The sequence below is a fragment of the Chlorocebus sabaeus genome, chromosome 24, assembly GCF_047675955.1.
Source record: "Chlorocebus sabaeus isolate Y175 chromosome 24, mChlSab1.0.hap1, whole genome shotgun sequence".
Taxonomy (NCBI): domain Eukaryota; kingdom Metazoa; phylum Chordata; class Mammalia; order Primates; family Cercopithecidae; genus Chlorocebus; species Chlorocebus sabaeus.
The window spans coordinates 21,653,657-21,676,787 of NC_132927.1; the positions used below are offsets into that span (position 1 = coordinate 21,653,657).

The 23,131-nt window shown below is 38.9% G+C and overlaps 1 protein-coding gene across 5 annotated transcripts in view; it reads left to right on the plus strand.

Moving 5' to 3' along the window:
- The window catches only part of TOGARAM1 (TOG array regulator of axonemal microtubules 1), a 115,022-nt gene that overhangs the window by 84,804 nt on the left and 7,087 nt on the right, over positions 1 to 23,131 (plus strand). For 4 of the 5 annotated variants that reach the window (XM_073010955.1, XM_073010953.1, XM_073010954.1 and 1 more), the window contains 3 exons: positions 5,390 to 5,516; positions 7,611 to 7,729; positions 21,061 to 21,250. In XM_073010955.1, the coding sequence (XP_072867056.1) occupies positions 5,390 to 5,516; positions 7,611 to 7,729; positions 21,061 to 21,250 (436 nt within the window). The remainder of the gene's footprint in view (positions 1 to 5,389; positions 5,517 to 7,610; positions 7,730 to 21,060; positions 21,251 to 23,131) is intronic. The other variant, XM_073010956.1, reaches the window with a different exon arrangement.

Consider the following 23,131-nt stretch of genomic DNA (forward strand, 5'->3'; position numbering starts at 1 on the left):
AGGGCTGGGCGTGGTGACTCACGCCTGTAATCCCAGCACTTTGGAAGGCCGAGGTGGGCGGATCACGAGGTCAGGAGTTCAAGACCAGCCTGGCCAACATGGGGAAACCCCGTCTCTACTGAAAATACAATAAAATTAGCCGGGCGTGGTGGCAGGCACCTGTAATCTCAGCTACTCGGGAGGCTGAGGCAGGAGAATTGCTTGAACCCGGGAGGCGAATGTTGTAGTGAGCTGAGATTGCGCCATTGCACTCCAGCCTGGGCAACAGAGCGAGACTCTGTCTCAAAAAAAAAAAAAGAAAAAAGAAAAATACAGGATTATGCATAACAATATATTATTCCACAAAACGTGAGATATCTGCAGTCTGGAAACTACACGAATTTCTGATGGTTGTACTGGAAAAACAATTTTATGAAGTTTAAGAACCGTCAGAGAAAGACAGCACAATAATTAAGATGTGGATGGTATAATGGCTGTGGTGGTGACAAAAATTTTGGATATAGTCAAATGCTTATGTTAAATTTCTAGTCCCCATCATTGTTTGTCCTTAAGCAAGTTACTTAATTTCTGTTAGTCTCTGTTTCCATGTCTATACAATTAGGAAGGGTGGACTAGGTGACCAGTAATGTTCCATATAAAATCTAAACTTTTTATAGTAATGATATATGGCTGGGTGTGGTGGCTCATGCCTGTAATCCCAGCACTTTGGGAGGCGGAGGTGGCTAGATCACCTGAGATCAGGAGTTTGAGACCAGCCCACGAACATGGCAAAACCCTGCCTCTACTGAAAATATAAAAATTAGCCAGGCATGGTGGCACATGCCTGTAATCCCAGCTACCCAGGAGGCTGAGGCAGGAGAATCACATGAACCTGGGAGGCGGAGGTTGCAGTGAGCTGAGATTGTGCCACTGCACTCCAGCCTGAGAAACAGAGCCAGACTCCATCTCAAAAAAAAAGGCCAGTTGTGGTGGCTCACACCTGTAATCCCAGTACTTTGGGAGGCCAAGGCAGGTGACTCACAAGGTCAAGCGATTGAGACCATTCTGGCCAACATGGTGAAACCCCATCTCTACTAAAAATACAAAAATTAGCTGGACGTGGCGGCACTTGCCTGTAGTCCCAGCTACTCGGGAGGCTGAGGCAGGAGAATCTCTTCAGCCACTGCACTCCAGCCTAGAGACAGAGCGAGACTCCATCCCCCCCCAAAAAAATTCATTAATAATAATAATTTTTTAAAAGAATCTGAGTCATAAAGATTAAAGTGAAGAAGTATATAAAATGTTTAACATTTTAGGACAAAGATGTTCGTTACTTTAGGTATCTGGAGTTAATATTATGGAACTCATTATACCTAAAGATAATACAGAAAGTAAATATATTAGTTTTCCATTGCTGTGTGAAGTTTAACACAAATGTAGGAGCTTAAGGTAACCCACGTTTTTTGGCTTACAGTTCTTTAGGTTAGAAGTCTGGCATGGCTCACCTCACTTCACTGCCTATGGTTTCAGAAGGTCAAAATCAAGGTGATCGTGCTGGGCTTTGCCAAATTCAATTCCTTGTGGTTATAAGACTAAGATCAGCTGGGCATGGTGGCTCACACCTATAATCCCAGCACTTTGGGAGGTGGAGTCGGGTGGAGGAGCTGAGGTCAGGAGTTCGAGACCAGCCTGAACAACATGATGAAACCCCATCTCTGTTAAAAATACAAAAATTAGCTGGGCGTGGTGGCGTGTGCCTATAATCCCAGCTACTCAGGAGGCCGAAGCAGGAGAATTGCTTGAACTCGGGAAATGGAGGTTGCAGTGAGTTGAGATCACACTATTTTACTCCATCTTGGGCGACAGAGTGAGACAGAGGGTTGACTCGGGCCAGAACATCTGGCCAGTAGGTGGACAGCAAATGGTCAATGGGCAAGGAGCCCAGGACAGAGACAAACTTCTCAAAAAAAAAAAAAAAAAAAGACTGAGGTCTGCATTTCCTTGCTGGCTGTCAGCGAGGATCCTTGCTCAGCTTCTTAACACTACTCACATTTCTTTGCATGCAGCCCTCCTCTGTTTTAAAGCCAGCAATAACAAGTTGAGCTCCCCTTCATAGGATCTTTTAGACTTCCTCTTTTTCTACCAGTCGCAGAAAGAAAGCTCTCTGCTTTTTTTTTTTTTTTTTTTTTTTTGAGACAGAGTCTTGCTCTGTTGCCCAGGTTGGAGTGCAGTGGCATGATCTTGCCTCACTGCAAGCTCCACCTTCTGGGTTCAAGCGATTCTCCTGCCTCAACCTCCCGAGTAGCTGGGACTACAGGCGCCTGCCACCACACCTGGTTAATTTTTTGTATTTTTGGTAGACATGGGGTTTCACCGTGTTAGCCAGGATGGTCTCGATCTCCTGACCTCGTGATCCGCCTGCCTTGGCCTCCCAAAGTGCTGGGATTATAGGTGTGAGCCACTGTACCCGGCCAGAAAGCTCTCTGCTTTTAAGGGCTCATTTTATTAGATTAATTCCACCAGATCATGTCATTACTTTAAGGTTAACTGTGTTATGTGATATAACATAATCTTGGGAGCGATATCTTATATTCACAAATTTTAGGGATTGAAGCAGGACCTCTTTGGGGAACCATTTTAAAGTTCCACATATCACATTAATATTCAAAAAAATTCAAGAGGGTTAGATCATGATAGGCTAGTCAGGAACAAAAGATGTTCTTTTCTCCCTCTCTACCTTGTTAAGAAAAAAAAAAAAAAGATTTCTTAATGTCCATCTTGTGTGCTTCTTTACTTAACCTTTCCTTAATGGCATAGTAATTCTTTCTAGCCCATTTTGTCATTTCTTAGATTCTTATTTAAAATTATAAAATGGTTACAATTAATTTTCGAGTTTTGCATTTCTCACATTTTGTGTCCCTGGTCTCCACTTACTTGTGTGTTTTAGCCTTTCTCATGTCATTGGGCCCGTATAATAGACTTTGGGCCCGTATAATAGACCGCGTAATAGACCATTGGGCCCATATAATAGAGTGCTTAACATTCCAGGCTAAACATTAGAATTGCTCTTGAAAATATAACTGATTAGGAGCTACTTATCTGGATAGAGACCTTATTCTGGTTTTGGAGAAAGGTAATATTGATTCTCTGACCTCACTTCTCTTTCTGCAATTTCATTACATTTGAAGGGGTCAGGTTGAGATATGTGATCTTTTTCTTTTTGGAGACAGGGTCTTGCTCTGTAGCCCAGGATGGAGTTCAGTGGTATAATCTCAACTCACTGCTACCTCAGCCTCTTGAGCTCAAGTGATCCTCCCACCTCAGCCTCCTGAGTAGCTGGGACTACAGGCACATGCCACCATGCCTGGCTAAGTTTTGTAGTTTTTGTAGAGATGGGGTTTTGCCGTGTTGCTGAAGCTGGTCTTGAACTCTTGGGCTCAAGCAGTCCACCCACCTTGTCCTCTCAAAGTGCTGGGATTATAGGTGTAAGCCACTGCACCTGGTCAAGACAGGTGGTCTTAAGATCATCCTGTATCCCCCCATCCACAAAACCCCACAACAGCCTGCCTTTTTCTCGTTCCTTTATTATTATTATTATTTTTTCCAAGACTCTGTTACCCAGGCTGGAGTGCAGTGGTGCGATCTCGGTTCACTGCAGCCTCCACCTCCCAGGTTCAAGCAATTCTCGTGCCTCAGCCTCCTGAGTAGCTGGGATTACAAGCATGTGCCACCACGCCTGGCTAATGTTTCTATTTTTAGTAGAGACGGGGTTTCGCCGTGTTGGCCAGGCTGGTCTCTAACTCCTGGCCTCAAGTGATCTGCCTGCCTTGGCCTCCCAAAGTGCTGGGATTACAGGCATGAGCCATCACGCCCAGCCTCTTCTCTGGTTCCTTTTGTGCCATGTATTCCAAGTTGTGAGTAAAAGTCTAACTAATTTATTTTAGGGCCTGGCCTCCTTGAAGATGAATAGTGTGGTACTATTTTGAAGTAGTATAAGACATCTGTGTGCTAAAATATCTCCAGTATGCACTTCCATACATCTCCAGTATGCATTTCCACCATTAGAATCATTGGGCTTAAAGTATTATGCTAAGATGATTATTTTAAAATTCATATAAATATAAAAACGTAGTTTTTGAGATTATTACCTTTATTAACAAATCAGCCACAATTTATCAACGAACCTTGGGTGTATTTTCAGTGGTAAAGAATAGGATTTTGAAGAATCGGAACCCTGGTAAGTTTTGGCTAGGGAAAAACAGAGTGAGAAATACAGGACCTAGGGAGGGTTGACTCAGGCCAGAACATCTGTCCAGTAGGTGGACAGCAAATGGTCAGTGGGCAAGGAGCCCACGACAGAGACAAACTTCACAGTTCTTCCAAACACCAGCATTGATATGGACCTTGGGGTGCCTGAAAAATAGAATCAGAGCTTTTGTTTCTCCATCTAACACATGGCAGAAGGATTTGAAGACAGTGACTTTAAAAGGGGATTATGGGAGCATCCCAACAGATGCCTTTTTTTTTTTTTTTTTGAGAAGGAGTCTCTCTCTATTGCCCAGGCTGGAGTGCAGTGGCGTGATCTCGGCTCACTGTAACTCCACCTCCTGGATTCAAATGATTCTCCTGCCTCAGCCTCCTAAATAGCCTCCTAAATCCTCAGCTGGGATTACCTGAGTGTGCCACCAGATCCGGCTAATTTTTGTATTTTTTTAGTAGAGATGGAGTTTCACCATGTTGGCCAGGCTGATCTCGGACTCCTGACCTTGTGATCCACCCGCCTCGGCCTCCCAAAGTGCTGGGATTACAGGCTGAGCCACTGCGCCTGGTCACAGATGCTTCTTAACTTACAATGAGGTTATATCCCCACAACCCATCATCAATAGGAATTATCAGAAGCCAACAGTGTATTTAATACATCTAACCTACCAAGCATCATAACATAGCCAAGCCTTACCTTAAACATGCTGAGAACATTTACATTAGTCTACGCTTGGACAGAATCATCTGGCAACACAGTACATTGTAGAGTATGGTGATCACATGGCTGACTGGGAGCTGTAGCTCACTGCTGCTGCCCAGCGTCCAAGTGTCATACTGCATATGACTAGCCATGGAAAAAATCAAAATTTGAAGTATGGTTTCCACAGAATCATATCTCTTTCACAGTATTATAAAGTTGAAAAATTATAAGTCAAACCATTGTAAATTGGGGACCATCTTTACCCTCTAGGGCATCTATACAGTTAGGATATCTATATTTTGGTGGTTACTTAAAATAGGGATGGTAATCTTGATGTTTGATAGTTTTTTTTTTTTTTTTTTCCTATTGAAAACAATGCATCTCAGGTCAGAAACTGAGCTTGTTAATGTCTAAAAAGTAGTATGCCTATTTTTCAAATACTCATAGGTACTATGGTCGAAAGATGCTGTTCTTCATGATGTGTCATCCTAACTTTGAAAAAATGCTTGAAAAGTATGTTCCATCTAAAGATTTGCCATATATTAAGGACTCTGTTAGAAACTTACAGCAAAAGGTATGTGGAAAAAGTTTGTTTTATAAACAACTTTATAAGCAAAGCTTGTTTGTTTGTTTGTTTGTTTGTTTATTTATTTATTTATTTATTTTTTGAGACGGAGTCTCGCTCTGTCGCCCGGGCTGGAGTGCAGTGGCCGGATCTCAGCTCACTGCAAGCTCCGCCTCCCGGGTTTACGTCATTCTCCTGCCTCAGCCTCCCGAGTAGCTGGGACTACAGGCACCCGCCACCTCCCCCAGCTAGTTTTTTGTATTTTTTAGTAGAGACGGGGTTTCACCAGCAAAGCTTGTTTTTACATCCAGGTAAAGGATAGGAATAATTATTTATTTGATTATTTCTCTGTTAATCATTTGGACTATATCTGCAATAGCATTTCAACAACTAGAATACTAAGTAGACATACATATTGTCAAGCCTTGGAAGTAAATGTTTATTGAACAGAAGCTTGATGTTTGGTAGAATATAGTTTGGCTTATTGGAGTTAACAAGACATGGGTTTGAATCGCAGCTCTAACAGTTAGCAACTGTGTAACTTACGCATGCCTCTTCATTTCTCTAACTAGAATTCTCACTTTATAAAATGAGGATAATAAATGTTTACCATGCTTAGTCCCTGCTTTATTTACCTTGTATGTTCCACTATTAGAGCTATTACCACACTGCAGAACATTTATAGGGAGCTCCTTGAGGGTAAGTGCCATGTCTTTGTTTTTGTTTTTGTTTTTTTGAGACAGAGTCTTGCTCTGTCACCAGGCTAGAGTGCAGTGGCATGATCTCAACTCACTGCAACCTCTACCTCTCGAGTTCAAGCGATTCTCCTGCCTCAACCTCTCAAGTAGCTGGGATTACAGGCACCCGCCACCATGCCCAGCTAATTTTTTATATTTTTTAGTAGAGACGGGGTTTTCGCCATGTTGGCCAGGCTGGTCTTGAACTCCTGACCTCAGGTTATTTGCCTGCATCAGCCTCTCAAAGTACTGGGATTACAGGCGTGAGCCAACGCGCCTAGCCATGCCATGTCTTATCGTCTTGGTAAATAATGGGAATTCAGTAATGTCTGTGAAATGAGTGACTCAGAGAATACCAAGTGAAAGAAAATATAAAAAGTAATCTATTTATATATTGTTTTAAAAATATGTTTAATAAAGTAAAATTTTTCTATTGTAATTTATGTCATTTTTCTCTGATGGCCTTGGGCTAAGGATTCACTTATGAAGGAATAATATTAAAAAGATATGTAGCAGTAGACATTTTAGAGCATTTTTTTTCTGCCCATTGAACTTGAAGATTTCAGCTTAGTTCATATTAGAACTTATTAATATAACCATGCAAAAAAAAAATCTGACTAAAACAAAGCAGATTGTATCTGTGAGTCTTTCCAGTGCAGGAAAGGTTTTAAATAGTTCTCATCAAAATGTTTATTCTCACACTCCTAATGTTGCATAGGAACAACAGTGTTCAGTGTTTATGGACTGTGTTCATATGTTCTACATAGATTTTAAACTTCAAAAAGAGTAGTTACAAAATACAGCATATTATTATTTTATTTTTATTTATTTTTTTAAAACAGAGTCATGCTCTGTTGCTCAGGCTGGAGTGCAGTGGCGCGATCTTAGCTCAATGCAACCTCTGCCTCCAGGTTCAAGGGATTCTCCTGCCTCAGCCTCTTGAGTAGCTGGGATTATACCACCATGCCCAACTCATTTTTGTACTTTTAGTAGAGACAGGGTTTCCCTATGTTGACTAGGCTGGTATCTAACTCCTGACCTCAGATGATCCACCTGCCTCAGCCTTCCAAAGTGCTGGCATGAGCCACCACACCCAGCCCAAAATATAGCATATTGATTTTTAGTTTTTAACTCGTTTTTTATAAGTCAATATATATTTTCCCATTCGTCACATATTTTGTTAATTTACTGCTAATTACAAGGTGTTTTATGTATCTCATACTCTTTAAAGCATAAACATACCAGATTATTAAAATACTTTCCATCTTAAAAAATCAATGATGGCTACTTTGAAAATTACATTGTGTAAGTTATTTCACTACTAGTTTTAAAATTTGTATCATACTAATTTTGTATTTACTTGCAGGGTTTGGGGGACATACCATTAGATACTCCTTCAGCAAAAGGAAGACGATCTCATACTGGCAGTGTTGGAAATACAAGATCATCATCTGTTTCTAGAGATGCTTTCAATTTAGCTGAAAGGTAAGATGATATGATAGTCCTCATCATTAGATAAATTACTCCCTAGTGATAGTAGTCTCATTTGGATGTTTTCATAAACTACCCCAGGGGTATTTGCCAAAATTTAATGGAGTTTTGAAAGTTTAGTTAGGATCCAGAAAGTGTGAGGTAATTAGATTTAATAAGGCAATTATATATTTACAGCAACTTGCTTTTATTTGCACTAGACATTAGCAATGCTTTAGTGTTATTGAACTTGTCGATGTTAGGCCTATTTTGGACACAGTTGTCCAAAAATTAATTTTTTAAAAATTTGTAGCCTTTCTTTTTCCCCTAGTTGTAAAGTAATACATAATTAAGGTTAAAGGGGGAAAAAAAAAAACTTAAGAAAATGAAAGTATTACAAGGATTTGGAAGGCCAGGCATGGTGGCTCACACCTGTAATCCAAGCACTTTGGGAGGCTGAGGCAGGCAGAATTGTTTGAGCTCAGGAGTTCAAGATCAGCCTGGGCAACATGGCAAAACCCTGTCTCTACCAAAACAATACAAAAATTAGCGAGGCCTGGTGGTTTTTGTTACCTGTGCTTTTGAGGTTTTAGTCATGAATTATTTACCTAGACTAGTGTTTAGAAGAGTACTGCCTAGGTTTTCTTCTTGTATTTTTATAAACGTAGGTCCCAAATTTAAGTCTTTAATCCATTTAGTTGATTTTTATGTAAGGTGAGAGATATTGTTTCATTCTGCATATGGCAATATAATTTTTCCAGCACCATTTTTGAAAAGAGTGCTCTTTCCTCCATGTATGTTCTTGGCAGCTTTGTCAAAGATCAGTTGGTTGTAGATATGTGGCTTCATTTCTGGGTTCTCTATTCTGTTGCATTAATGTATGTGTCTGTTTTTAGACCAGTACCATGTTGTTTCGGTTTTACAGCCTTATAGTGTAATTTGAAGCCAGGTAATGTGATGCCTGTAGCATTGTTGGTTTTGCTTAAAATTGCTTTGACTGGCTGGACGCCATGGCTCACACCTGTAATCCCAGCACTTTGGGAGGCTGAGGCGGGCGGATCTCGAAGTCAGGAGTTTTGAGACCAGCCTGGCCAACATAATGAAACCCTGTCTCTACTAAAACTACAAAAAATTAGCCAGGCATGGTGGAGGGTGCCTATAATCCCAGCCACTCAGGAGGCTGAGGCAGGAGAATTGCTTGAATCCAGGAAGTGGAGGTTGCAGTGAGCTGAGATCGTGCCATTGCATTCCAGCCTGGGTAACAAGAGTGAGACTGCATCTCAAAAAAAAAAAAAAAAAAAGATTGCTTTGCCTACTTGGGCTATTTTTTTGTTCCAAAAAAAGGTTCAGTGAGCCACGAGTTTTAGGATTGTTTTTTGTAAGTCTGTGATAAATGATACTGGTATTTTGATAGGGATTGCATTGAAACTGTAGACTGCTTTTGGCAGGATGGTCATTTTAATTATTCTGATCCATGAACCTGGGATGTTTTTCCATTTGTTTGTGTCATCTACAACTTCTTTTGTCAGTGTTTTTTAGTTTTCCTTGTAGATATCTTTTACCTCCTTGGTTAAAAATATACTCCTAGGTATTTTATTTCTTTTTTAGCTATTATAAGTGGGATTGCCTTCTTGATTTGTTTCTCAGCTTATTCCTTATTGGTATATAGAAATGCTGTTGATTTCTTTAAAGTTGATTTTGTATCTTGACATTTCACTGAAGTCGTTTATCAAATCTAAGAGTCTTTTGGTGAAGTCTTTGGGGTTCTCTAGATATAAGATCATATCATCAGCAAACAGGGATAATTTAACTTTTGCAGTTCGGGTGCCTTTTATTTTTTTCTCTTGCATGATTACTTTATCTAGGACTTACAGTACTAGGTTGAATAGAAGTGGTGAAAGTGGGCATCTTTGACTTGTTCCAGTTCTTGGAATGCTGTCAACTTTCTCCTGTTTAGTATGATGTTGGCTGTGGGTTTATTGTATATGGCCTTTATTATGTTGAGGTATGTTCCTTCTGTGCCTAGTTTGTTGAGGATTTTTATCATGAAGTGATGATGAATTTTATCAAATGCTTTTTCTGCTTCCTTTGAGATAATCATATGGTTTTTGTCCTTAGCTATGTTTGTGTGATATATCATATTTTTTTAATTCCGTGTGTTGAACCGTCCTTGCATCTCTGGTATAAAACTCAGTTGATCCTGATATTTTATCTTTTTGATGTGCTGTTGTTGCTAGTATTTTGTTGAGGATTTTTACATCTATATTTATAAGGAATGTTAGTCTATAGCTTTTGTCTTTTGTTGTGTCTTTGCCTTGTTTTGGTATCAGGGTGATACTGGCCTCATAGAGTAATTTAGGGCAGATTCCCCGTCCAATTTTTGGAAAGTTTCAGGATGATTGGTATAAGTTTTTGTTTTATTTATTTATTTATTTATTTTTGTACATTTGGTAGAATTTGACTGTGAACCCATCTTGTCCTGTGGGGTTTTTTTTGCTTACTGATTCATTCTCACTACTCATTGGTCTGTTCAGGATTTCCGTTTCTTCCTGGTTCAATCTTGGGAGGGTGTATGTTTCCAGGAATTCCACAAACTAGGTTTTCTAGTTTGTGGAAGTGTAGTTGCTCATAATAGTCTCTGATGATCCCTTGTTTTTTCTGTCGTATCAGTTGTAATGTCTCCTTTCTGAGTTTGTTTATTTGGATCTTCTTTCTTAAGCTAGCTAGCGATTTATTTTGTCTTTTTGAAGAACCAGTTTTTCAATTCATTGATGCTTTGTATTTTGGGGAATAGGGGGGTTATTTCATTTAGTTCTCATCTGATCTTTGTTACTTATTTTCTTTGGCTAACCTTGGGGGTTTGGTTTGTTATAGTTTTTCTAGTTTCTTGAAATGTGATGTTAAGTTGTGATCATTTTACTTTTTTTTTTTTTTTTTTTAATAGAGAGAGAGAGAGAGAGACAGGGTCTCACTCTGTTGCGTAGGGTGAAATGTAGTGGCATCATCATAGCCCACTGCAGCCTCAAATTCTTGGGCTCAAGCAGTCCTCCTGTCTCAGCCTCACAAAGTGCTTTCTACTTTTTTCATGTAGGCATTTAACGCTATAAACTTCCCCCTTAACACTGATTTTGCTGTATCCCACAGGTTTTGGTATGTTGTGTTTCCGTTTTCATTTACTTCAAAAAATGTTTTAAATTTTTGTCATGACTCTATGATCATTCAGGAATATGTTGTTTAATTTCCATGTATTTGTATAGTTTCTAAATTTCCTCTTGGTATTGATTTCTAGTTTTATTCCGTTGTGGTCTAAGAAGATATTTGATTTGTTTTCAGTTTTTAAAAATTTGTTGAGACTTATATGTGACCTAACATATGGTCTGTGTTGAAGAATGTTCCATGTGCTGATGAGAAAGATGTATATTCTGCAGTTTTGGGGTTGAATGTTCTGTAAATGTTTGTTAAGTCCATTTGGTCCAAAGTCCAATTTAAGTTCAGTGTTTCTTTGTTAATTTTCTGTCCCAATAATCTGCCTAGTTCTGTGAGTAGAATGTTGAAGTCCACAATCAAAACAGGATTGTTTTGCTGTCTCTTTCTTTAGGTCTAGTAAATATTTGTTTTATGAATCTGGGTGATCCAGTGTTGGATGCATATGTATTTGGGATTCTTATAGCTTCTTGCTGAATTCATCCCTTGTCATTATATAATGACCTTTGTCTTTTTTTTTTTTTTTTTTTTTTTTACTGTTTTTGATTTGAAGGTTGTGTTATCTGGTGTAAGCATAGCTACACCTGATCACTTTTGGCTTCCATTTGTGTAGAATTTTTTCTTTTTTTTCTTTTTTTTTGAGACGATGTCTCACTCTGTTGCCCAAGCTGGAGTGCAGTGGCACGATCTCAGTTCACTGCAACCTCCACTTCCCAGGTTCAAGCAATTCTCCTGCCTCAGCCTCCCTAGTAGCTGGGACTATATGCACACGCCACCATGCCCAGGTAAGTTTTGTATTTGCAGTAGAGGCGGGGTTTCACTCTGTTGGCCAGGCTGGTCTTAAACTCCTGACCTCGTGATCCGTCTGCCTCAGCCTCCCAAAGTGCTGGGATTACAGGCGTGAGCCACCATGCCCAGCGTAGAATATCTTTTTGTACCCCTTTAATTTTAGTCTATATGTATCTTCAGTTGGGGTGAGTTTTTTATAAGCAGCATATAGTTGGATCATGTTTTTTATCCAGTTTGCCAATCTGTAACTTTTAAGTAGATCATTTAATCCATTTTCATACAAGGTTAATATTGATATGTGAGATTTTGTTCCTGTCACATTGTTAAGTGTTATCTACCTGTTTTATAAATTATTTGTTTCTTTCTTTTTCTCTTTTTTTGTGGTTTAGTGGAATTCTGTCTTGTTGCCATTTGATTCCTTTCTCTTCCTCCTTTATATGATTGCTTTATATGACCTGTGAGTTTTATACTTTCTTATGTTCTTATGATAGCAAATATCAACCTTTGTTTCCATGTTTAGGGCCCATTTGGGTATTTCTTATAGGGCCAGTCTAGTGATGACAAAGTCTATTAAAATTTGCTTATTTTAAAATTATTACTATGACCTCTTTATTCTGTTTTTAAATATATTTTATTTTATTTTATTTTACTTTATTTTTGAGACAAGGTTGCCCAGGCTGGAGTACAGTGGTGTGATCACATCTCAGCACAGCTTTGACCTCCTGGGTTCAAGCAATCCTTCTGTTTCAGCCACTGGAGTAGCTGGGACCACAGGTGCACACCAACATGCCTGGCTTATATATATATATAAACACACACACACATATATATATAAACACATATATATATAAAAACATATATATATATATGTTTGTTTGTTTTTGGAGATTGGGCTTCACCATGTTGCCCAGGATGGACTCAAACTCCTGGGCTTGAGGGATCCGCCCACCTTAGCTTTCCAAACTGCCGAGATTACAGGCATGAGCCACCACATCTGGCTTTAAATATATTTTAAACACTATTGGTCGGGTGCAGTGGTATGCACCTGTAATCCTAGCACTTTGGGAGGCTAAGGTGGACTGATTGCCTGAGCTCAGAAGTTCCAGACCAGCCTAGGCAACATGGAGAAACCCCGTCTCTACTAAAAATACAAAATATTAGCTGGGCATGGTGGCGCACCCCTGTAATCCCAGGTACTCGGGAGGCTGAGGCAGGAGAATCGTTTGAATCCAGGAGGTGGAGGTTGCAGTGAGCTGAGATCGCTCCATTGCACTCCAGCCTGGGCGACAGAACAAGACAGTGTCTCAAAACAAAACAAAACAAAACAGAGCAAAACAAAAACAAAAAAAAGAAAACCAAAAAAACTCTATTGAAAAATTACACGAATACATAGAATTCATAGTATACATAGGTATCTCATAGGTATCTCTCATATTTTCTGTATTTGTATATCTTTGAAATATTTCATAAACTAAAATAATGACTTTTATAAAAAATAAAGATGTATGTGAAAATATATGCTTTGGGACCTTGATATTTTAAGTACAGCCCACAAAACAGCCACATTGGCATCACCTAGGAGCTTTTTAGAAATGCAATTTTTTTTTTTTTTTTTTTTTTTGGAGACAGAGTATTGCTCTGTTGCCCAGGCTGGAGTGCAACGGCGCGATCTCCACTTACGGCAAGCTCCGCCTCCCAGTTCACGCCATTCTCCTGCCCCAGCCTCCCAAGTAGCTGGGACTACAGGCGCCTGCCACCATGCCTGGCTAATTTTTTTTTTTTTTTTTTTGATTTTTTGTATTTTTAGTAGAGACGGGGTTTCACTGTGTTAGCCAGGATGGTCTCGATCTCCTGACCTCGTGATCTGCCTGCCTTGGCCTCCCAAAGTGCTGGGATTACAGGCGTTAAGCCACCGCGCCTGGCCTTTTTTTTTTGTTTTTTTTTGTTTTTTTTTTTTTTATTATTTTTTTTTGAGACAGAGTCTTACTCTGTCGCCCAGGCTGGAGTGCAACAGCAAGATCTCAGCTCACTACAACCTCCACCTCCTGGGTTCAAGTGATTCTCCTGTCTCCTAAGTAGCCGGGACTACAGGTGTGTGCCACCACACCCCGCTAATTTTTGTATTTTTAGTAGAGACAGGATTTCACCATGTTGGCCAGACTGGTCTTGAACTCCCGACCTCAGGTGATCCACCCACCTCGGCCTCCAGAAGTGCTAGGATTACAGACATGAGCCACCGTACCCAGCCAGAAATGCAAAATGTTATGCTCCTTCCAGACCTACTAAATAAGAATTGGCAGTTTTTCTACCTTGATATTATATAATCTCATAAGATCCTGGATCAGATATCTTGGTCAAAAAATGTTTTTTGGAACCCATTAAAAAATGCTTTCTTAATATCTATTTAGAGCATACTGTGTGGGAGGCCTTTTCCAAACACTTATTTCATAGATATTTCTCAAGTTGGGTTTATCTGATATTTTCTCACAATTAGATGGAAGTTATGCAAGAACACCACAGAAGTGATGTTGTACCGTTTTCACTGTATTACATCACAAGGTACATAATGTTGTTATGTCTTACTACTGATAACATTAACTTTGATTATTAGCTTATGGTGGTTTCTGCTAGGCACTGTACTGTTTTTCCCTTTGTAATTAATATATATCTTTGGAAACTTTGAGACTGTGTAAATATCCTATTTCTCATCATACATAGCCCACTAGTTTTATCCACCACTGAGAGATTTTGCCTATAGCAATTAGTACATGGTTTTTTGCCTAATAATGATCTGTTTTCTTGATTTCTTCTACATTCATTGGTTGATTTTTTTTTTCTTTACAGAAAAACTGTTCCATTTCCTTCGTATGTTTGTTTATGCAAATATTCATTTATATTCGTGAAGACTAATGGATTTCTATTTTATTCTGTGGGGTATAATCGAATACTGCCATTATTTCCCTCTTCAAATGGTTCTAGCTTTAGGAGTTCCTTCAGGTTGGCTGCTATGCTTTTACAACATGCCCCATCCATTTACTTTCTGTCAGCACATGATTCTCCAGGATCTTCTTGTATTTTATTTCCTTCTTTCAAATCTGTATGCTTCTGATTTATTTTTCCTACCTTAATACTGTACTGGTTAGAATATCAAATCTAATATTAAATAGAAGTAATAACAGACATCTTTACCTTATTCCTGGTCTTTGGGACAAAATGTTCAGCATTTCTCCATTGCGTATGATATTAGCTGTAGGTATCATAGAAAGCTCTTTATCAAATTAATGAAGTTCCCTTCTAGTTTGTGAGTTTTTAATCATGAATGGGTGTTGAATTTTTCTCAAATGCCCTTCCAGCATCTATTAAGATAATTCTTTTTTTATTTTGTTACTATTGTGAATTACTATTTTTTTATTATTATACTTCAAGTTCTAGGGTACATGTGCACAACATGCAGCTTTGATACATATGGATACATGTGCCATGTTGGTGTGCTGCACCCATTAACTCGTCGTTTACATTAGGTATATCCCCTAATGCTGTCCCTCCCCCTTCCTCCCACCCCACAGCAGGCCCTGGTGTGTGATGTTCCCCATCCTGTGCCCAAGTGTTCTCATTGTTCAATTCCTACCTATAAGTGAGAACATGCAGTGTTTGGTTTTCTGTCCTTGCAATAGTTGGCTCAGAATGATGGTTTCCACCTTCATTCATGTCCCTACAAAGGACATGAACTCATCCTTGTTTATGGCTGCTGTTGTGAATTATGTTAAATGTTAAAAATGGTAACTTGTATTCCTTGGATTAGCCCCACTTGGTGATGATGATGTGTCATATTTTTAATATATTACTGGGTTTAATTTACTAAAATTATTTGAGTATTTTTGTGTCTATAATCATGAGGTCTTTAGTTTTCTTGTCTTAAAATGTCTTTGGATTTGGTATTGGGATGATGCTGAATAATACCCTTGTGGTTTCTTCTTCAATACAGGTGCTATTTAGAAGTGTGTTTAATTTTCAAATATTTGGAGATTTCCTAAATATTTTGTTAATGATTTTAAATTTAGTTCTGCTGTGTCACTGAACATGCTCCATAGGATTCTAGTTCTTTTAAACTTCTTGAGACTTGTTTTACGGCCCAGCATGTGTTCTATATTAGTGACTATTTTATATCTACTTGGAAGAATGTACCTTCTGCTCTTGTTGAATGTAATATTCTATACAATGTCAGTTAGGTTAAGTCGGTTGTTATTCAAGTGTTCTATAATCTTACTGATTTTTTATTCTACTTGTTCTATCAATTGCTGAGATAGGAGTATTGACATCCCCAATGTATTGGTGGATTTATTTATACTTTCTGTTGTATCACTTTTTGCTTCATGTATTTTGATCCACTGTGATTACATTTAAATACATTGAGGATAGTTGTGACTTTCTGATAAATTGGTCCTTTTGTCATTATGAAGTACCTTTATCTCTGGTAATATTCTTTGTCTTGAAGTCTATGTTAGTAGACCATATTAGTTTTCTTTTGATAGAAGATTTGCATGGTATGTTTTTCTTTAAATTACAGTGTTATGGAGATGTAATTCGCCTACTATATAATTCTTCTATCTAAGGCATGCAATTCAATGTTTTTTAGTACAGATGGCACCCAACTTAGGATGGTTCAACTTATGATTTTTCAACTTTACAATGGTGCAAAAGCAGTATGCATGTAGTACAGTAGAAACTACTTTGAGTATTCATACAATCATTCTGTTTTTCACTTTCAGTATAATATTCAATAAATTATTCATTATAAAATAGGCTTTGTGTTAGATTATTTGCCCCAGTATAGGATAATGTAAGTGTTCTGAACACGTTTAAGGTAGGCTAGACTAAGCTATGATGTTCGGTAGGTTAGATGTATTGAATGCATTTTTGACTTAAGATATTTTCAACATAAAATGGGTTTATCAGGATGTAACTCCATTGCAAATCAAAGAGCATCTGTATATTCAATGAGTTGTGTAGCTGTCATCACAATTTTAGAATATTTTTGTCACCTTAAAAGAAATCTCATACTTATTAGCAGTCATTCCCCATTTCTCAACAATCTTGCCTTCCCCAGCCCTAGGCAGTCTCTCTTCTGTTTCTATGGATTTGCTTATTCTGGACATTCCATATAAAGGGAATCATATGATATGTGGTCTTTTGTGACTGGCTTCTTATACTTAGATTTATGTTAAGGCTTATCCATTTTTTTTGTAATCAAAATGTCAAGGGCTCTTCCATGTTATAGCATTTATCAATACTTCATTCTTTTTTATGGGCGAATACTATTCCATTCATCCATATATGGATATAGCACACATTGTTTATCCATTCATCAGTTTGGTTTTGTTGTGGACATATGTTTTCAGCTCTCTTGGATGTGTAGGAGTGGAATTGCTGGATCATATGATAACTCTATGTTTAATCGTTTGAAGAACCAGCAGAAAGTTTTTCCAAAGTGCCACCATTTTACATCTCACCAGTAGTGTAAAAGGGTTCCAGTTTTTTTACATCCTTACCAATACTTGTGATTATTTCAGTGGCTATAAACTAGTATCTCATTTGACAAACATAATATATATATATATATATATTTTTTTTTTTTTTTTTTTTGAGACAGAGTCTCGCACTGTCATCCAGGCTGGAGTATGGCGGCACGATCTCCCTGCAACCTCTGCCTCCCAGGTTCAAGCAGTTCTGCCTCAGCCTCCCGAGTAGCTGGGACTACAGGCGTGTGCCACCACGCCTAGCTAATTTTTGTATTTTTAGTAGAGACAGAGTTTCACGATGTTTACCAGGATGGTCTCCATCTCTTGACCTTATGATCCGCCCGCCTCAGCTTCCCAAAGTGCTGGGATTACAGGTGTGAGCCACTGGCGCCCGGCCCGACAGAGATTCTTTTTGACCAAACTATAGACATGCTTCTCTGAGTCCTGTTTGCAATTTGGCCTTGACCTTGGACCCTGTCCTTGGCCTGCCTAACCCAGTCTTAACAAGGTATCCTGCTAGCTCATCTCTCCTTCCTTTGATATGTTATCACCCTTGATATCTGATCAAGTTCCTCACCCCCTGACCTTCGATGTCTGAGTCTTTGGCCTTCCTTTAGCATGCATCTTACTAGGCCAGTTTTGCAAGAAACTTGGTGCTCTTTAATGTCTCCTCTTAGTAATTTTCTATCCACTGACCCCCACCCCCAACTCTGGTTGTGGGCTATAAATCCCTCTGTCTTTACTGTAGTCAGAGTTGAGAACAGTTGTTCTCCCTTATTGTAGTTGTCATGGTCCTTCTTGGATAAAGTCTTTCTTACCATTTTAACAAGTGTGAAAATAATTTTTTCCTTAATGCATTGTGGATTTTGCTTGTATTTTCTGGTCTTCTTAATTAAAAAAAATATTTTATTAATTTGTAATAAAAAGAGATGGGGTCTTCCTGTGTTGCTCAGGCTGGTGTCAACTCCTGGGCTCAAGTAATCCTCCAGCCTCGGTCTTCCAAAGTGCTGGGATTATAGGTGTAGCCACCATGCTCAGCTTATGTTTTTTTAAAGAGCATTTTTCTAGGCAGTATGTGACTCAGTCTTGTCTTTTTTGAGGCAGGGTCTTGCTCTGTCATCCAGGCTGGAGTGCAATGACGTGATCATGGCTCACTGCAGCCTCGACCTCCCAGGGCTCAAGTGTCCTCCCACCTTAGCCTCCCGAGTACCTGGGACTACAAGCCCATGGCACCCCTACCCTGCCACCCAGCTAATTTTTTGTATTTTTTGTACAGATGAGGTCTCAATTTGTTGCCCAGGTTGGAGTCTTGTCTTATTACCAATATAACAATTTCTGCTTTTTATGCCGGGCGCGGTGGCTCAAGCCTGTAATCCCAGCACTTTGGGAGGCCGAGACGGGCGGATCACGAGGTCAGGAGATCGAGACCATCCTGGCTAACACGGTGAAACCCCGTCTCTACTAAAAATACAAAAAACTAGCCGGGCGAGGTGGCGGGCGCCTGTAGTCCCAGCTACTCCGGAGGCTGAGGCAGGAGAATGGCGAGAACCCAGGAGGCGGAGCTTGCAGTGAGCTGAGATCCGGCCACTGCACTCCAGTCCGGGCTACAGAGCAAGACTCCGTCTCAAAAAAAAAAAAAAAAAAAAAAAAAAAAAAAAAAAAAAAAAACAATTTCTGCTTTTTAATCAGGGTATTTGACCATTTAGGTTTAAAGCGGTTATTCACATGGTTGGGTTTAAGCCTCTCATTTTGATAGTGTTTTTCTATTTGTCTTATATTTTCTGTTTCTTTTTCTTCTTTTTGTGCATGGTATAAGATTGATTGAGAGGTAGGGATGTGAGTGTATGTGTGTGCATTTTGGTATTTCATTTATTTTCTTCATTAGCTGTATCTTTTTGTTCCTTTTGTAAGTGGTTGATCTAGACTTTATAATATTATAATGTACATCTTTACTGTCTCACAGTATACTTTCAAATAGTATTAGACCATGTTAAGTCTAATGTAAGAACATTACAATATACTTACATTAGGCTTACTTGCAGTGAGCCAAGATAATGCCACTGCATTCCAGCCTGGGTGACAAAGTGAGACTCTGTCTCAAAAATAAATTAAAAATTAAAAAAGTAGGCCGGGCGCGGTGGCTCAAGCCTGTAATCCCAGCACTTTGGGAGGCCGAGACGGGTGGATCACGAGGTCAGGAGATCGAGACCATCCTGGCTAACCCGGTGAAACCCCGTCTCTACTAAAAAAAAATACAAAAAAACTAGCCGGGCGCGGTGGCGGGCGCCTGTAGTCCCAGCTACTCGGGAGGCTGAGGCAGGAGAATGGCGGGAACCCGGGAGGCGGAGTTTGCAGTGAGCCGAGATCGCGCCACTGCATTACAGCTTGGGGGACAGAGCCAGACTCAGTCTCAAAAAAAAAAAAAAAAAAAAATTAAAAAAGTAAAATAGATAGATAGAAAGATAGAGTGAGACTCTCTATCTAAAATAGATAGACAGATTGACCAACTGACCTACCTGTCACTTTGCATGACCCTTTAGTTTCAAAAGGATGATCATCTAAATGGGGGTGTCCAATCTCTTGCATCCCTTGCCACATTGGAAGAAGAATTGTCTTGGCCACACATAAAATACACCAGCACTAATGATAGCTGATGAGCTAAAACACACACACACACACACACACACACACTCTCACATATACACAAAAATCTCATAATGTTTTAAGAAAATTTATGAATTTGTGTTAGGCTGCATTCAAAGCTGTCCGGGCCACATGCAACCTGCAGACCATGGGATGGACAAGCTGGATCTACCACATTGAGTTACCCCTTTATAGCCACAAAAAATATGCTACAAATACTATCATTGCCATAATAATTCCTGCTGGTCTCTAGTTTCTCATTGTCCCATGCATGTTCACACGAATACTTTGCAGGAAAGAGTTAACATAACAGGGCCTGAGACTGCTATTCTTAGAAAGGTCTGCTTAGAGAGATTGTCCATTGGTTGACATCTGGGAACTTAGGTTTTGGAAAGATTTCAACTATTCCTCATAAGAGTGGTTCACTTAATCTTCTATGGAGAATGGGTTTGAGAAGAGGTTCAAGGTAATTTATCTAGATCTCAGTGGGCAAGGAACCTGTTCAGAAAAAAGTTAACATTGCAGTCCTGAGACTTTTATCCCTAAAAAAGGCTGCTTGCAAGGTTAGCTCTTTGCTGACATGGGAAACCAGGATTTCAAGAGGATTCCCAACATGCCCTAACTGATAAGATAGTTTACTGTGCCTAAATTGTTTCGGCAAACAATATGGTTTATGCTGGAGGCCTGGTTTCCTTCTGGGGTCTGGAATTTTGGTATGTCCTAGGCAGACAGTCCCTATGTTACCAGCTCCCAGTGAAAACTCTGGACATGAGGCCTCTAATAAGCTTACTTGGTAGACAACATTTCACATATGTTGTCATAACTCATTGCTGAAGGAATTGTGTCCTGTGTGACCCTACTGGGAAAGGACTCTTTAAAAGCTTAAATCTGGTTTCCTCTGGTCTTTGACTTATGCACCTTTTCCCTCTGCTGATTTTGTTTGGCATCCTTCTGCTGTAATAAATTTTAGCCATGAGTAAAACTATAGGCTAACTCTTGTGAGTCTTCCTAGCAAATATCCAAATCCAGGGGAGATCCTGGGGACTCCCAACACAGATAGTTTGGCTATGGGTTAGGTCATTTTATGCATTTTGGAAAATGAATTCATAGTGAGATTTTAAAATTATGTTTGTATAATAGTTTTTATAGGAAAGTACAAATGAAATCACATTCACCTTTCTTTCACTTTAGAGAGGTAACTGAAGTTCGTGAAGTCACCAGAAAATCAGTCCCTCGTAATTCCTTAGAAAGTGCTGAGTACCTTAAAGTCATAACTGGTTTATTAAATGCAAAAGACTTTCGTGATCGTATTAATGGGATTAAGCAGCTTTTATCAGATACTGAAAATAATCAAGACCTTGTTGTTGGAAACATTGTGAAGGTAAGGACTTGTCAAAATTAATTTTAAGTCGGGTATGGTGGCTCATGCCTGTAATCCCAGCACTTTGGGAAGCCAAGGTAGAAGGATCTCTTGAGTCTAGGAGTTCAAAGTTCAAGTCCAGCCTGGGCAACATAGTAAGACCCTGTCTCTACAAAAAAGAAAAAAAAAATTTATTTTCATTTGAAATCTATGTCAAATGAAGTTTATCAGTTTAAAAAATTGCTCTAAATCTTAGTGTTTTATATACCCTCTCACTGTATATATACAAATTACACAAATTTAAATGGAATTTAATTAATAAATTATATATTTACATGTTATATGTATATTATTCTAAAGTGTTAAAATAAGCTTAGTGAAAAGAATGGATTGCCTGGGTTTTGCTAGGTTAAAAGCATACTAGAACAAGTCAAAATCATTGAAACAAAGTAAGAAGGTAGCTATTTATTAGTCTGAATCCTGCCACAAGATGATAAGCGCCTTGTAACTTCAGTATTCTCAGAGCACTCAGAACCTGGCATTTAGTAAATATATGTTAAATTAATCAATACATATTTTTTAAAAAGCAAAGACAGATAAGAGACTTGATACTGCTTTAGAACAGATATTAAAACTTTCCATTATATGGGTTAGAAATCTCTGTATAGGCTGGGCGCGGTGGCTCAAGCCTGTAATCCCAGCACTTTGGGAGGCCGAGACGGGCGGATCACGAGGTCAGGAGATCGAGGCCATCCTGGCTAACACGGTGAAACCCCGTCTCTACTAAAAAAATACAAAAAACTAGCTGGGCGAGGTGGCGGGCGCCTGTAGTCCCAGCTACTCGGGAGGCTGAGGCAGGAGAATGGCGTAAACCCAGGAGGCGGAGCTTGCAGTGAGCTGAGGTCCGGCCACTGCACTCCAGCCTCGGTGACAGAGCGAGACTCCGTTTCAAAGAAAAAAAAAACAAAAGAAATCTCTGTATAGTGACTTATGTACTTATCTTTAGGAAGACAATAAATAAAAGAAAGGGAAATATTAATTAATATTCATTGTATCAGAGCATAGATTATTTTTGCTTCATCAGAATTTAGTTCAGTTAATTCTAGTAGTAATTTATTAATTAAATTTCATTTTAAGTTTGTGTAATGTGCATTATACTTCGCAAACATACCATAACTACTCTTCACTTCTCATGGTATTTTCTCAGCTTTCAGAAGAAAAGAACCATATTACCATGGCATGGGAGCCAGAAACTTGTATTTTCTGATATCTGTTGAGTAAAAATAAATCTCTTGGGAAGATTATTCTTAACATGAAAAATAATAAATAAGTATTGGAAATTATTAGTGAATAGTCTCAGCTCATAGAGTAGCTCTTTACTTACCTGACATGATTAAAGGATTGTTTAGCATTCACTTTATTATATCTTGAGTTTATGAAAGTTAAGGATTTTGAAGAGCAAGGAATTATTGTTAAAGTTATCAGGTTAAGAGATAATAATACAAATTTAACTCTGAAATTGCATCTAAAATTTTCATAATAAACCTAAACTGAAACTAGGTTAGATCTCCACAGTAAAACTTACACGTCTACTTCTAGTGTGAAAAAAGATAAAAACTTTTCTTAAGTTCTTAGAGTTAGCTAAGCTAACCTGCACCTTCCAGAAAACAAGATGTTTATCATATTTACAATTAGTCATCTGCCTACTGAGCCACATTTTTCAGCTTTTATTAGGATTTCTTTTGGGGCAATTTTTGAGGCCTTCTCCCTTCGTTACAAGAAGATTTGACACTTAGATTTAGTACCCCAATTTTTATAAAGTTCCTGTTATCTAAGTTCAAGCAAAATAGGATGTTGCGTATATATTTAAACTGAGTAAAGTAGGAGAAATATTATGACATG